This window comes from Sander lucioperca, chromosome 7 (assembly GCF_008315115.2).
Source record: "Sander lucioperca isolate FBNREF2018 chromosome 7, SLUC_FBN_1.2, whole genome shotgun sequence".
Classification (NCBI taxonomy): Eukaryota; Metazoa; Chordata; class Actinopteri; order Perciformes; family Percidae; genus Sander; species Sander lucioperca.
Genome location: NC_050179.1, coordinates 27,202,364 through 27,219,585, shown reverse-complemented (window position 1 = coordinate 27,219,585; position 17,222 = coordinate 27,202,364). Strand labels below are relative to the sequence as shown.

Below are 17,222 nucleotides of genomic sequence, written 5' to 3'. Positions count from 1 at the left end.
CAGCGTGACCGGGAAGGCTGGACTAAGTGGTAGCTGGAGGCCCGGTGGGTTGCCAGGTTTCATACAAAGCATTAGTTTACACACTAAGATCAAATGTGGCTTTGAAAGACAAGAAGAAAGGCATCATGATTACGTGAGTTACAGTTTCTACGAAAATATTACGGGAAAAACTGCCATCTTTATACGATATTATCTTAAATGTATGGATGAGCTGACTGTGCTCGGCGGTTTAGGAGGATAACTTAACTAAACCTGGCAACCCGTTACAACTAGACGTCAGTGTTTGCTCTGGTCTGCGGCTGTAGCATTAGTGAGTTTGCTGCTAGCTTTTGTTCGGTGTAGAATAAACTACCTACCGAGTAGCTACCCGCTTATCAATACATGGGCCGTGAAAATACATACAGAAAACTGTGACGTGTGAGACGTTGTTCAGCTCGGTGAGTATAATCAACACACAAACCACCAGCAGATACTGAAAATATTACTAAGCTAGCTAGCTAATGCTCTTACTGTGACATGCGTTAGACTACTGGGTCAAAAAATGCCTAAAGCATGTCTTGTTGTTTACAAAACCTATTTGAGATGGCTAACGTTAGCTAAGTGTAGCTTTCGCGACGTTAACACATGCTTTCATGGTTTACGTTAACGTTATTTACTGTCGACATAATAATTGTCCTCAGATTTACTTAGCCTCAGCCTCCAGCGTGTGTCTTCTGATGCTTGCTTTGTTTTTGCTGATAAAGTCGTCATTTCTATGTGGCTACACGGCTTTGTTTTGTCATTTGGTTTACTTAGCTAACGTTAATTAGTAAATGTTTCGCGTTGGAAAGCAGTAACGTTAAATTGTTATTTAATTCCATGGCCCTACCGACGCTGAAATTACGCCTTATGTTATGTTACGTTAAATCCTGGTTACACTAACGTTAGATCTTGAATGCACATTCTAATGTAAACTAAAGGCATTCAAACGCGTGTGTAGTGTGTTTGGTTTGCTCAGGGAGTTAACCACGAACACTAACGTTACATAGAACAAAACGAAGTCTGTTTATAGTAGTGAAAAACACATAGGAAGTTAGGCTGTTGTGTGCCCTGCAAACCAAGGACCCTTAATTGTAATAATTAAACACTGTAACGTTAGAAATATGTCTACATGTTTATCAACAAAACAGCTGCTCTTTCCCTCCGGTAGTCTATCTTTCTTATACTTATTCCTGCTTTGGTATCATTGTTTTTGACGGAGGGAGGGTTTCTGATGAAATCCATACAATTACACCAAATTTCTACTAAAAATAGTTTTTCTAAGAGACCCTTCTGCTAACATTCAACGAGCCGACTCCACTTAACTTCCTGTATATTGCTAACACTGCTGAGGATCCCTCCTCTTTCCTCCGATTGTGGTGGGGGTCTTTTCCTAGCTACTAATCTATATTTGCCTGGAGGATTGATGCCATGTTTGTGGCTTGGTGTTATGTTGACACAGGTAGCCCCAGCCTGTCTTTTACAGCCCTACCTTAACCAGTAGGGCTATTTTTACAGCCCTTGGTTCTAACCAGTAGTTGTTAGCTGTATTGTTGTCTCACACGGGCAGGGATCCTGCCCGGAGATGGAACTGGTGATTAAGCCCCCTCCTGTTAAACTAGACCAGCCAGGGGCTTTTAATCACATTGTCTACTCATCTGTCACTTATGTAGACCCATAACTGCAGATATGATCTACTGAATCATTAATGTTGAGCAGGGGTAGCCATGTGACTACCCACACATAATGAAAGTAAGGATGAGGATTTTGTGTAGCCTAATTTCTTGTCTTGCTTCGCCAGAACATCCTCAAGGTGCTGCCGAGGAGGGTCTGGCTAGTCCAAATAGCATTCCGGGATGGGAGAAAATCGTACTCTGGTTTATTGACATTTCTTTAAACAAATCACAATCGTCATGGGCGGCGCTAAACTCCGCACAGAGCCACTGCAAAATAGCCTCAGGAAGGAACTTGCTTTGGTGGAACGTTTATGTTTAAAAGTTGTTTTAGTCGCGCGAGAGAAAACTGAGATTGGACAGATAGTCTAGCTAGCTGTCTGGATTTACCCTGCAGAGATCTGAGGAGCAGTTAACCATAGTCCCCAGTCCAACGGCAACGGAGCAATCCCGGAAGTGGAACATTGTGGATATAGACTATACAATTTAAAAAAAGACGATATCTCTGGTTCTCTGTCCTCGTTCTGTGCGAACATTCAGAATTGTTTACAAAAAACTATGTAATTTCAAAAACAGGCTGTTGAAGCTAGCCTGACAAGCCAGACCCACATCAAGATGTTGGGTCTGGGAACTCACCATTGGCAGGGCTCAATCCGAGGGGCGGGATAAACGGTTGTCTTTCAAATTCACTCTGCACGCAATAGGATAGCGCTACAACCAACCAGAACAACGCTAGTTGATAGACTAAACTTTTGCTGTATCCGGTTGGCAAAACTCCGAACACATCTTCCTTTTTTAAGAATGACTTCAGTGCCGTTCTTTGTCGCGGCCAAAGCCGAATCAGAAGACCGCTGTTCGCCAGTGGGTTTTGGAATGCTAATCGATCAAATCATTCCCGAAAATGATTTTTTTTTTTTCATTTCATGAAAATGAAGATGGGTGGGTGCTTAAATGTAAAAGAAAATATGCGATGAATAAGAACAACAACAGAACACAAGTATTGGTATACAGTACAATATGGAGAAAATCAAATATCACGATATGTGATAATGTAATGGTCAAAATTGATTATTAATACGTTATACATTAATTAATGTAATGTCATTTACATTACATGTCATTTAGCTGACACTTTTATCCAAGGCGACTTCCAATTAAGTGCTTTCAACCCTGAAGGTGCAAACTCCAGACAACAACATATATATAGATTTTTTTAAAATTTTTTATGTTTATCCAAGGTGCAGTCGGAAGAGATGTGTTTTTAGCCTTCAGCGGAAGATGCGTAGGCTTTCGGCCGTCCTGATGTCAGTAGGGAGCTCATTCCACCATTTAGGAGCCAGGACAGCAAACAGTCGGGATTTCGTGATTAGCAGCAGCAGCCACCTTCTTTGTTTTCTAGTATCAGGGAATTCACACAGAACTGTCGTAATTCTGCCGTCATTATGTTAAGCCCGCCCACCGACTCTATACACGATGTGATTGGCCTGACTAGAGTTTGGTTTTTCCAGCTCGCAAGCCAATGGAGAGTTGCTAGACTGACCCTGGCTGTAAATTACATTTGCTGCTGCTAGGGTGCGTCTAGATTTCTAGGCTATGTTGAAGCAACATATTCGATTAAACTTTGGAATGCATCTTTGCAAAAGAATGAAGACTGTGGATTTCGTCACACATGTCTTAGTTCCAGGAAACGGACATCGGCGATAAGACATGCATCCGGTGGAATTTCCTGCGGTACCCGAGCAATCCCGTAAGTGGAAAGTCAAGGATATAGACTACCTTTTTTTGACTAATATAAATCTAATTAGTTTTGTTAATGTGTGCTCCAGTGTTTCCTGTAAAACACTTGCTAGTACACTACTGCAAAAGCATTGTCACCACTTAGCCAAAAGCCACGTTTACTGTATTTTGGCCAGACAGAGTAAACCAGTTCACTCCTCTGCACTTGGGAACTTAATGCATAATATGAGCAACTTGCTCCTAAAACTTAGGAGACAGACAACTTTAGAGCTTTGTTTGTTGGCTGTGATTTTCACAAAAGTTGCCGTCTCTTTAATACAGATTTGAATAATGTCGCACAATAAACATACTTTAACATTTAACTTGAAAGGCCTGCTAGAATGTAGTTTAAAGGGTAACTTCGTTTTGTTTTTTTGTTTTTTCAACATGGACCTTATTTTCCTATGTTTTTGTTTCTAAGTGGCTGATGGGAACAGCAGTCTTTGAAATTGGTCCAGTATTAAGCAAGCGCTTCCTATAGGATAACATTGCAGCCCGGTTCGCGGCTGCTGTTTACAGCGTTCTCGCTCAATACTGGACTCATTTCAAAGATTCTTGTTCACATTAGTCACTTATACACCAGTGCATAGAAAAATAGGTTAAAAAACAACAACGAAATAACCCTTTTTAAAGGCATACTATGTAACTTTTCCCTCTTCGGCCCCCTTACAGGTTGTCTCATTGGAACTACAGCCACGCGAGCTGTAGTTCCAACGAGACAACCTGTAGGGGGACCAAAGAGGGTAAAGTTACATTACATAGTATGCCTTTAAGTATCCCAATGTTTGCTAGTGTCTCCATAGAGGAGACAAGGGCATCACAGGAGAACCAGACTGCTTACATTATACTCAAGTGAGTCAATAGTTAAATGAAGATTTAGATATTATCACCATACATTGGGGCGGAACAGAACCTAGACTTGTTTATACACTACTGTGCCATGTAAAGCTATTTGTTTGTTTTTGCTCTTGTCCTCATACTGTAGCAACTGCTACTGTTATTTAGCACACACATATAATGCTTGATGGGGCTGTTAACATGTTTTCGTCCTTTGATGGTGGTGTTTGATTTGTAATGACAGCCTGACAATAGAGCCATGCCTGCCTGGATAAAATAGACTACAGGAATAAACACACACACACACACATTGCTTACTGCATATCGGCACACTCAGCTCTGGAACATGTTGCACAGATGCTCTGCGCAGCAATAAAGTTCAGCAGTCAGAGAGCAGCTGGTTCATAGCACACAGTCACTGAGTGGGTTTTGGAATGCTAATCGATCAAATCATTCCCGAGAATGATTTTTTTTTTTTTTTCATTTCATGAAAATGAAGATGGGTGGGTGCTTAAATGTAAAAGAAAATATGCGATGAATAAGAACAACAACAGAACACAAGTATTGGTATACAGTAAAATATGGAGAAAATCAAATATCACGATATGTACATACATAATGTAATGGTCAAAATTGATTATTAATACATTATACATTAATTAATGTAATGTCATTTACATTACATGTCATTTAGCTGACACTTTTATCCAAGGCGACTTCCAATTAAGTGCTTTCAACCCTGAAGGTGCAAACTCCAGACAACAATATATATATATAGATTTTTTTTTATTTTTTATGTTTATCCGAGGTGCAGTCGGAAGAGATGTGTTTTTAGCCTTCAGCGGAAGATGCGTAGGCTTTCGGCCGTCCTGATGTCAGTAGGGAGCTCATTCCACCATTTAGGAGCCAGGACAGCAAACAGTCGGGATTTCGTGATTAGTTGTCCCCTCGCTGTGACGGGGCAGCAAGCAGGTTGGCTGATGGAGAGCGGAGTGGGCGGGTTGGGGTATATGGTTTGACCATGTCCTGGATGTATGCTGGGGCTGATCCGTTCGTGGCCCTGTATGCAAGTACCAAATACCTCGATATCGATATTGTGGCGATATTGTAGGGTTGACAATTGGTGCTTTCACAAAATATGCACACAAATGAGATTGTTGATAAGTAATCATCAGTTATGTTGATATAATAACTATGTGGGTAAAGGCAAATAATAGAACAGCTAGAACAGTCTGGTGCGTTCGGAAAATGACATCACGCTACTGTAATGCAGCCTTTAAAACCAGGAAAAGACAACACACAGACAACAAAATTGATGACGATGACTAGCCTCATATATCAATATCGATATAATATCGATATATTGCCCAGCCTTAGTATACAGTACTAAAGGACCTGAAAGCCCATCCTCTGTGTCCCTCTGGTGTAAGGTAGGAGGCAGTTCCAGGCTCTGCAGGAAGGGAGGTCCTCTTACGTAACCTGGGCTGGACTCCTATTCATCCCGGAGCTGGTTCTCATGAGCTCTGGTGTTTAGCTTGGCAAATGTGTGTGTTAGGGGTTCATATATCACCCAGTTCCAGGTCATTTCATGCACCCTAGCTGATTCTTTTTGTGCTGGTTGGTGTTTTTGTCTATCCATAGTGTGTATGTGTGATCTGTATAGGCCTACCCGGATGGGTTTCATTCCAGCATGAATTCCAAGTTTTTAAAGGAACACGCCGACTTATTGGGACTTTAGCTTATTCACCATAACCCCCAGAGTTAGGTAAGTCCATACATACCCTTCTCATCTCCGTTGTACATTGTAGCTCTTTCCGGCGGCTCCACCGGTAGCTTAGCCTAGCACGGATCCTGAAGGTAATTGGTTCCAACTAGCCTACTGTCAATACCTTTTAGCAGGTACCAGGTACTTTTTTTTTTTGTAATGGAAAACCAAAAAAGTAGAGTAGAGTCGAGCAGGTACCATGTAATGGAAAAACGCCATTAGTTTTCTGATTAGTTTCTTCCCTGGGCCTGCGGCTGAGTGTTGTTGGCTGCTTCTGTATAACTCAGTAAGCCATGTCATGCTTGCAGATAAGATAATGTTTTATCTAGTGTACTAGGGCTGTGTAAATACAATAGACCTTTGAATTTAAAAATTAATATTTGATTGTGGGGAAAAAAGCAGCACTACAGCGGCTGTCTGCTCTGCGCGTTCTCGCCTTGGCCTCTGCTCCCTAAACGACTTTCCGCTCCCTACTAAATCTGTGTGTTGTACGATTGTACGTGCTCTATCTAGTAACAGTGTTGTTCCCCGAGGGCAGCACAAGCTCTTTATGAGTGGCTTAATGAGGGAGGAGTGGTTCACACAACATTCAACATCTCTTTGCACCCCCAACACCTCCTTTTCTTCCACTTGGCACAGCAGAGGAAACACTCCTTTCTCCGAACACTGCATGAGGGGATAGAAATGGCAACACCTAAATACTGGTGTTGTAGGTGTCAGAACATACAAATTTGTTATCTCTGCAAAGGTGACGTTTTTCCCTCAATTTGGTTTGTCGGCAACAGATCTCAAAATCATATGAACAGATTTTCATAAAATTCCGATGGACAGATAGACCTGTGGCCAAGGAACGACTGAGTAGGTTTTGGTTGATAACAGTTAAGCAGGACTGATAAGGGCTGACATAGTCATAGCTGCATTGCATAAAAGCTGGCAGATGTGCAAAAAGAAATTGCAGTGTGGTAAAGTGTAGCCATGGTTTATGTTGCTGTGTATATATTTTCTTGAAGTGAGACTATGCTATTTTTGAAAGAAAGAAAAACACAATTTATGTCTTGTACATTTAAAGTTGAACACATAAGTAATAAAAACCTTGCTCAATTCAATAATACCCTCAGTGGTTCTGCTGTTACAGCCTTATGCTATTAGTCTGGCTATCACCAGACCAAGCTCAATCTTTTAAGATTGAACATCAGCCTGGGGAGTCTGCTCTGTATTTTCTACTGCACAAGAGGCGTGATCAACGGGCATAGTTCAAATGACTCTGTATGCAATTGGATAGTCCTTCAACCAATCAGATCAACGATCCGGGTGACGTACTTTGCAGAGCGAGGCAAAGCGAAAGCCGGTCGGTAGTAAAAAAAAAAAAAGGAGAGGAAAAAAAAGCCGGTGGGTAGTAAGGCTAACACATCCTTCTTTTGTAGGAATTGTTCCAGGGCGAGTTTCTGTTCCATTTTCAGAGAAAACTTGCCTTTGAAATCTTTTAAAACAGCAGCGACAGCGGCATCAACGGGTTGCTGCGCTTCGGTGGCCGTCATGTTGAATGTAAACAAAAAGCTGCTTGCCTTTGCTTCTCTATCGTCATTGTGTCCAACCCGCCAATAGCGCGCCAGGTGGATAAGCCAGTTTGTGATTGGTTCCCGCAAATGTGTAACGGAAGCAGGATAGATAAACGTACAGGTTTCCAGCCTGAGCTGCAGAGCGAAATCAAATCGCCAGCAGATCGGGCTGGGTTTACCCAGTCTATTATGCTATTATACTGGTCACTAATGTTAAACTGACATTACTAATTCAATTGGCGGACTCTTTTAATGCTTGTGCTACTGTTTTGGCATGTACTATCCTGTAATAGCCACTTGTGTTTGCTGTTCAGCAAAGGTTAGCAAAGGCTCATTTTAAAATGTTTTTTTTTTTTTTTACTTGTTTATTATTTGATTTTCAGTTAACACTAGAGATGCACCGATTACAACTTTCTAGGCCGATTCCGATTTCCAATTTTCTTTTGAGTTAGGCCAGCAGATACCGATTTTTAGCCGATACCGATTTTAGCCAATTCCGATTTCATTTTTTCTAACCACTTTACAGCACACACAAATATTTATTTTCTATCTTTTCTTTAATAGAAGAAAAGATAGGCTACTTAACTAGAAAATGATCTCAGATTAGGGGGCAGTTCACTGAGAAGTGATGGTTAAAGTCTTGATTACTGAAACGTAATCAGTGTCCTGATTGGTGGAAAATGCTTGCAGAAAGAAAGGCCTGTTGTTAGGTAAAAAATGTCACTGTCAAAGAGCCTGAAGCGAAATGTTGTGGAAAACAGCAGCTGTAATGATGAATGGACTGATAAGCAGGCTAGCATTCGTCCTGTATGCCTAATTTGAAATAAGACAATGCTGTTGCAAAATAATACAACCGGCATCATCATCAAGAATGAAGAACGCGGTGTCATTCACGTGCATGTTAAGTAGCCACATGCATCTGTTTTGGTCTTATAATACATCCACAAGTTTACCGCTCCAGCGGAGATGATGGCTCGTTTAGACAGCAGCTACGTTTACAAGAGTTTGTCCAAAGTTCAAGATTCGTTGTAAACTAATATAAACAGTTAGACTACAAACTGACATCTTTCATTGTAGCTTGTTTGTAAAAAGTTGCTATTTGCAGAGTAGAGCTGTGTTTGCACAGCGCGGTGGACAAGAGTGGACAGCGCAGACAGAGCAGACTGAAATATGGGTTTCAACATGTTTATGCCTGTAGAACAGGTAGGTGGGTATTGATAAGTATTGACTCTTTAATCATGGAGGTTTTATTGTAGGCTACTTACAGTAACGAGTGTAGCGTTACTGCGTCATCTGCGCCATCGGCGGTAAATAATCCTCGGTATCGTTTCCAGTCAGTTACATGTGCTGCGTGAAGTAACGCACACACCTCGGCCCTGCTGTGTGTGTGTGTGCACACAGCGCGGGCATCGCTGTTCAGAATCCCGTCTATCTTTCAAAATGCAACGCTTGTATCCAAATGAACTGGTTATAAATTACCTGAGGTGAAAATGTGAAATGTTAGCCAATATTCACACGCTTCGCGCCACTCTGTATGACGTTTGCTGATGCAGCAGACAGAGCCACAGTCACTGGCCCGTGACTGGCCAATCAACTAGCCCGACATACGTTTTTACTGGCCCCAGGCCATGGGCCATTGCTTATGTCGAGCCCTGATTTTCATTATTCATTTTTTTTTTTTTTTTGTGTGTGGCATTTTTAGGCCTTTTATTTGACAGGACAGCTAAGACTTGAGAGAGAGGGGAGGGGGGGTGGCATGCAGTAAAGGGTCGCAGGTCGAAATTGAACCCGCAACCGCTGCGGCAAGGAACGAGCCTCTGTACATGGGGCGCACGCTCTACCAAGTGAGCTAACCAGGCGCCCCATATTTTCATTATTCTTAAGTATTGATAGTAGGGTACTGGCCTCAAAACAACAGTATTATCAGGCTCCAATCGCCATTCATTTCAGCTGTCAGATGTATTTTGCAGTTTTGCAGCCACAGCTGTAAAACTAATGGAGAATTGATTCCATGTTCTGGGAGGATGTTGAGTTTGCAGGGTCACAAAATCCATTCACCATTAATCTAAGGTGATAGAAATGTATTCATGTTTGTGGGTGCAATGCAGGTAGATATTGTATAAAATATATATTGTGTTTGCACTACACTGATGTACTTCCAAAAATGTCAACAAGCTCTGTCCTGACTAATAACTATTCATGTTGGCGTGTTTTTTTTTCTCTTCCTTTCAGATATAAACAGGAAGGACTGCAGTGGAACTCTAAATTGATACCAGCGTCTTCCTCCATCACTGCTCCCAGCCTCCTCCCATCCATCCACTGCTCTTACTGGTTGCCTCCTCCAGTTCTCAGCATGGCGACTATGTTCCTACTCTGGCTGTGCCACTGACCACCACCCTGGACTACCACCATGGAGAGAAAACGCAGAAAGAAAATAATCTAGCTGCTCAGGCGATTTGCAGTATGGACTCATTTTTGGAGCTCTGGACCTGAAACACTCTGTCCTGACCCCGAAACCAGCTTTCAGCTTCTCATTTTTCCTCTGAAACGGCACACCCTGCTGCTGGAGTTTGAAAGGGCCTGGTCAGACTGATGGTTTGCGCTACAACTTTACAACGTAAGATGCTCCTGCTTCCTGTGTGGGCATCCATGCTTCTGGGCCTGCTGATGGGCTTCGTGCCCGTGGTGGGGATGGAGCCAACGGAAGGAGCCAAATCTGACTTTGACCACGCCCCCAACACAGAGCCCCTACCATCATCATCTGGCACCAACTGCTCCCAGTTAACCCTCAAACTGGAGTTCTCCTCCAAGGTGGTGGAACATGGTAAGAAGAAATTGTTCAAACTGGTGGATATTAGGGATGTAAGATTAGAGATTCTTATCTTCTAAGATTCTGAATCCATTCACAACATCTAAAAATAAAATTTTAAAACTTTTTTTCTACAGCAGAACCCTCATTATTGCTTCTAATAGACAGGAATAATCCCGGGGTTTGGAAAAAAAGTGATTGAAGTGAAGGGGGTTAGCCAGGAAGACAGCAACACCGTCGGCGCCGACTCACTTAAGATGGGCTGACCTTTAAGGTGGACCAGCTATTCTCTTTTTAGTGACAAGCCTCTAAAGTTTTGCTCAGCGAAAGTCCTTCTGGCGGAAAACTCCTGAATCCTACACACAAAGTCAACGTTGCATTAAGCATTATTGTGTGATTTGTTTAAAAAAATCACACAAAATACCAGTTTTACAGTGTTATTACAGTTCAATTTTGAAATTAGACAAATCCTGAGAAATTAAAAGGCTGCTAGCCTAAAGGCTCAATTGTACTCTGGAATGGACGTGTACACGGACAGCTGTAGACACTGCGAACGCATAGTAGCTCGGTTCATACTATGTATGGAGGACATGTTCCACACATGCAAATACACGTCCGACAAATTGGCTGCACGCGGCACCCACACAGAGCCTACGCGTACACCCTCTGATGATGACATTTACGTCAAGCGGACCCTCGCGCACTAGCAGACTGTATAATTTCGGCTTAAGTCTACCAATTTTCTTTGTTACAGGCAGCATTTTTTATTTTTGTATAACTACAACTTAGGCCTTGCAGGCTTGCAATAAGCTGTGACTGAAATTCTTTCAATAAGAAAAGCTTTTATTTATTCTTGCTATAGTTCTTGAGATACCACGATGCAAGTGAGAGATCAAGATCAAATGCAACAAAGGTCATAAGCAATTCAAACTGGATGGTGCAGGTACTTAACATGTGCCTTTACCCACTGAATGTAAAGATGCAGCCCCATGTGCAGTTTAAGGGCATTAAGACAACCGTATTTCAGTTACATCAAATCATAACAGTGGAAGTGTTGTGCTGAGCTCAGGGCATAGCACACCCCATCCAGCTAGTTTGCACAACTTGATTTTCAGGCTCTGTCCTCGTATTATTCTGACAGTAATATACCCCATGTTTTTCCTGTTTTGAAAAGTGAATCAACAGATGCTTTTGTTGTTTATTCAATCTCAGGGACGTAGAATGGAATCAGAAACTTAAACGAAAGTGAAAAACTTCTGATTGTTCATATTAACTGACAAAAGGGACTTGGTTTACCAGTGATTTGTCACACTGTCCAGAAGAGACCCGCCTCGCCCCAATATATTTTTGGGCATTTAATTCCTTGTGTGTTTCACAACCCCTCTTCAGCAGTCACAAGGTTCCCACCAGCTAGCTAGCTTGCTGACTAATGTAATGCTGACGGGTTTTCATTTGGTTTTGTCGGGGGCAAAATATCTTAATGAAATTGGGTTAATGGGCCTACTATGTGACTGCCTGTCACTTTACTAGGCAGCAGAGTGAGAAATTAGTGGTGGTCAACATAAAACAGCAACATTTTACCACGCAAGTCCTTGAATGAAACTGGAGTGTTTTGCTAATGTTAAGGTGAAAACACTGGGTCTTTTGTATTAAAATTACTGTACTTGAGGACATGTGCGGTAGCCCAGACGTCTCAACTCCAGTTGGCTCTAAGAACTGTCAAAGACGCAAACGAGTCCTGCATGCGATTTAAGATTTCCCCCTTGAGGCACATTACAACATTTTTGTTTCAATATATTGCTATGTTCTGTCACTTAATACTGGACATATGTGTAACTTGGATAGATGAGGCTAGACAACCTTATTGTACAGTTAGCAGTGATGGGTGTAGCCCTCGCCTGTACACTGAAATGTGCCAATACTAGGCCCATCAGTACATTTTATGACCGTTTCTAAGGGCTGTGCTTTTTTGTCAAAAACTCCCAGAGAATTTCCTGGAAAGTTTCTGGAAAATGATTTCTTAAACAGAGTGGAGACTCTTGAGTCAGCAGCGTGGATGTGGGCTAAAAAAAAAAAAACAGCTTGAACCTGCTTTAATTGGACTGTGGGTCCAATAAAATGCTGCGAACTTGAATACACAGTTTTTTTCAGCACATCATCTTGTCTGTTTTTTTTTTTAAACGTTCTCTCCCCTCTCTGTCTCTCCAGAGTACATCATAGCGTTTACGGGGTATTTCTCTGCCAAAGCTCGCAGCCTGTACATCAGCAGCGCCCTGCGGAACTCCGGGGACGGAGCGCTGGAGTGGCACATCGTTCCCAGACAAAACCCAGCCTCCGACTTCCCCAGCGACTTTGAGCTGGTCCACATCCATCAAGCTTCGCCCAGCAGCCTGCTGACCTTAGAAGACCACCCTTACATCAAGAGGGTGACGCCACAACGCAAAGTGTTTCGCATGCTCAAATACATTCCCTGTAAGTCTGTCAGTACGGTGTTATAGTGTAGGAAAAAAGGCTCACAGTGTCTCTAAGGTTGGCACGTCTACCCAAGAAATATAAAACTCTGAAAAGATACAGAAATCTGTTTGTCTGCTACAGTTCACAGAATGTCTTCTTTGTTGAGTCAGAGGACGATGCAGTTCTCTCGCCACTGTGGTTGTGGTGTAGACAAGGATTGTATATCTTAATGTGAAGTGCAGGCCAACTTTTGTGTGTCTGTTTGTGTGTGTCTGTTTGTGTGTGTTGGGGGATGGGAGGAAGGACAGAGAATGTCTGTGTTTGCTCTCCCTAGGAGAGAATAGGTGAGTCAGTGTGGTGGGGCTTGCCTTGACAGGGGTGTGTGTGTGTGTGTGTGTGTGTGTGTGTGTGTGTGTGTGGGGGGGGTGTGGGGGGGGGTGTGTGCACCCTGTGCATGGCACTGGATGAAAGACTTCAGTGTACCCCCCCAGCCTCCGTATACACATGCAGTATCAGTATGGAGGCCATGTGTCGAGCATTAAACCTTTTTATGTCCTAGTTTGCTTGAAAAGGAACAGCAAAGAAGTTCTTAGTGTATTTTACAGATTAAAATCTCTGTTGAAAGTTGATCTAAGAGAATAAAATTAAAAAAAATAACTATAATATCTGTTAGTTTATTAGTATAGTTTATCCGTTTTTATTGATTATTTAATTGGCTGTGTTTCAGCTAAGTTAGGACATACGGATACCTACAGCCTCAAACTTCCTTCAAAGGTGCAGCATCTAACAAGCATCTATAACATTCCTACTCATGGAAATAAATGGGAGGAACCTCTTCAAACCACAACACTTCTCTTCAACCTCTTCATTCTTATTCAGACATTCACGTGGAAGCTTCAATCAAACTTTAAGCCGTTCATGACACGTGGCCTTTCATAGATTTTCTGTTATCTCAGTTCAAGTTTCATGCTTGTTTCAGACGTGTCTGATTTATACATAGGACAATGTGTCAGTGGTGGTGTGTAACTAAGTACATTTACTACAGTATTGTACTTATGTACAATTTTCTGAAGCTCAAATTTACACACACACACACACACACACACACACACACACACCTCCGCAGGAAGGTGCCACATTGTCAGATTATGAGTGAATAGAGATTCATCCTGTCTGTTTGTGAGTGTTTGTCAGTTAGACTTGTGCGTCAATATGAGACGCTGAGGGGCAAAGTGCCGGTTGGGAATGAGAACAGGCTGCACAACATGCACGCTGTTATTGGCTGGGGGTTACAGACCCACATGGGGCCCAAAGGCTTTTTGTTACCTGCCAGAAACATCTCGCACACAGCAAAATAATAAAAGAGGAGAATACAGGCAGAGGATGGAGTCTCTGCAGATACAGACACCACACACTTCTTGTGGGTCATAAGTACTGATTGAGAGGGATTACTTCTTCCCCCCACTGCAAGTGGGTGACATCAGACACACTCTGGAGTTCATCTGTAGACATTTTAAACAAAATTGTCTTCCACCTCAATTTTTCTATGCAATAAAAAAGGCTGCGCAAATAATGCTATGGACTGCACGACGGCTCACATAATCGGATGCAGATGGTTAAGGTTGCTAGGTGACTGTCTCACTGGTTAGCCATGTTGTACAGCCATAAACAATGTTTTGAAAGAGCTTAAACTGGAGCGCCCCGGAGAAGGTAGTGGAAATACTGCAGAGAAAATATGAACTGAAGTTTGTGAATTGATTCTGAATGTATGAGAGAGCATGAGTGCATGTCAGAAAGAAGCACCAGCTTTACATTACGTGTGTTGAATTCAGTCAGTACAAGCCGTTACTGAATGGTATCTCTAAGGCTGTAGCGTTGACACTTTTGAGTGTTGTAATTAGTGGGGAGCATTTGGATTGAAGAACAAAATAGAAACCGAAAAAAAGAGCGATGTCTTGAAGCAATGAGTGGTTGGAGAGTTGTTGCAGTGTCTGTCTTTACTCAGCCTCCTAGGAGTGTCGATTGCTCTAGATAAGATTTGAACCTGCTTATAGAGTGAAATACCTGAGAAAGGTAGGTTCACTGGGTTTGTGTTGCATGAGTCAATTTGTGAGTCCATGATGCAGCTACCTAGGGAAGTAAATTAATTAGTGGGAAAGATACAAGAGAAAGACCTCAGCCCTGCATTTCACTCCTACTTTTAAAAAAACTCCCTGCAGGGCTCTGCTGCTCTTTGCTAATGACCTCGTGATAATTTTTTCTGTCCAAGTGATTGGAATTGTGTTGAAAGACTAGAATGGGGCTTGCATGATCAGCCTCACATCCCAGCTAAAATATGGAAGGAGGGAGCGAGAGAGACATAAGGAAGGGAAAGAAAGTAAGAGGGAGAAACGGAGGATCAGAACATGATGAGCATGATTAAGTTAACCACAGGATTGGGTTGTCTGCAGCAGGGGCTGTAGTGGCAGACAGCAGGAGCAGGGCATCTAATTATTCCTCCAGCCCTTCATGGAGGATGAGTGGTTCATTAAGCAACATTGTAAGTAAAAAATATTTCCATGTGTCCAAGTAGAATTTCAAATCCTAAAGTCTGAACAGAAAAAGATGTCGCTCATCTATAATGTGAGACAGGTGCGTCGGCGGGGGCCAAGTAGGTCAAACGTTGGAACGAAACATTTTGGAACTAGAACCTAGAATCTATTACCCAAACATTACCAACCTAAAGTCTAAAATCCAAACCTGTACTGTAGTCACATGGACACAGTATGTAGAAGCCTTTTTTATTTTACCTTTGCTTTAACACCATTACTTTTGTTCTGTCTCTGTAGCGCCCGAACCTGCCGCACCCTGCAACGCCACCCGGCAGTCGTGGCAGTCATCCCGCCCTTTCCGACGAACCAGCCTGTCCCTAGGCTCGGGCTTCTGGCACGCCACCGGTCGCCACTCCAGCCGGCGTCTGCTGAGGGCCATCCCCCGCCACGTTGCGCAGATCCTGCAGGCAGACGTACTCTGGCAGATGGGCCACACCGGTTAGACCTCGCACCTTTTGATCTAGCTCTGATAGAGGGCCAGCATAGAGGGGACGGGGCTAAACATGTGCCTCAAAACATTACTGTGATCAAACAGTAATGAGAGATTGCTTTTAATGAAGGAATGCTCATGACAGAACTAAGAGACGTAGTTATTGATTTAATCTCTCTCCTGTACGTACAGGTTCTGGTGTGAAGGTGGCAGTGTTTGATACAGGCCTGAGCGAGAAGCACCCCCATTTTAAGAACGTAAAGGAAAGGACCAACTGGACTAATGAAAAGACACTGGATGACGGTGAGGAGGAGAAACCCAGTGATGATAATGTTGATGGCTGATGCTCATGACTTGCAATCTAAATGATGAAGACAGCCATGTTAATTATTTTATTGATGTTTTTGTTGCTACATTATCGGGATGTACTCTGTGTGTGAGAGAGAGAGAGAGAGAGAGAGAGAGAGAGAGAGAGAGAGAGAGAGAGAGAGAGAGAGAGAGAGAGAGAGAGAGAGAGAGAGAGAGAGAGAGAGAGAGAGAGAGAGAGAGAGAGAGAGAGAGAGAGAGAGAGAGAGAGAGAGAGAGAGAGAGAGAGAGAGATCTTTATCCACAACGTTCCACTTCCAGGATTGCTCTGATGTCCCTCTTTTCGGCCAGATGTCCATTACCCTCCGTTTTCTTTGTGTTGTAATTTTTAAACTTCGGGGGATTTCTGAGGACTATGGTTAACTGCTCCTCAGATCTCTCCAGGGTAAATCCAGACAGCTAGCTAGACTATCTGTCCAATCTGAGTTTTCTGTAGCACGACTAAAACAACTTTTCACGACTGTTCACGTTCCACCAAAACAAGTTCCTTCCAGAGGCTATTTTGCAGCGACACCGGGACTCTGCCCGGTGCTTAGCGCCGCCCAAGACGATTGTGATTGGTTTAAAAAAATGCCAATAAACCAGAGCACGTTTTTCTCCCACCCCGGAATGCTGTGTGGACTAGCCAGACCCTCCTCCGCAGCACTGTGGTTCCTCCACAAAGCGAGACTAGATGATAATCCCTTTCTTGTCCTGTGTTTCAGGTCTGGGCCACGGTACATTCGTAGCCGGAGTAATAGCCAGTATGAGGGAGTGTCAAGGCTTTGCCCCCGACTCAGAGCTGCACATCTTCAGAGTGTTCACCAACAACCAGGTACATACTTGCCCTCAACATACCACTGTGCTTTAGTCCAATTGTAGCAGTATCGTATAACCGAAAGCTAAAAGAAATACATGTGCTAGAGAAGATGATGATTTGTGTTTTGGTGACTTAAAGGACTGGT

General features: G+C 42.8%; 1 protein-coding gene across 1 annotated transcript in view; it reads left to right on the top strand.

The window, feature by feature from the left end:
* The first annotated feature begins 200 nt into the window (after positions 1–200).
* Positions 201–17,222, top strand: part of mbtps1 (membrane-bound transcription factor peptidase, site 1) — a 44,115-nt gene continuing 27,093 nt past the window's right edge. The window contains exons 1-6 of the mRNA XM_031310010.2: positions 201–437; positions 9,861–10,452; positions 12,646–12,909; positions 15,720–15,920; positions 16,105–16,215; positions 16,983–17,092. Of these exons, the coding sequence (XP_031165870.1) occupies positions 10,221–10,452; positions 12,646–12,909; positions 15,720–15,920; positions 16,105–16,215; positions 16,983–17,092 (918 nt within the window). The 5' untranslated portion in view covers positions 201–437; positions 9,861–10,220. The remainder of the gene's footprint in view (positions 438–9,860; positions 10,453–12,645; positions 12,910–15,719; positions 15,921–16,104; positions 16,216–16,982; positions 17,093–17,222) is intronic.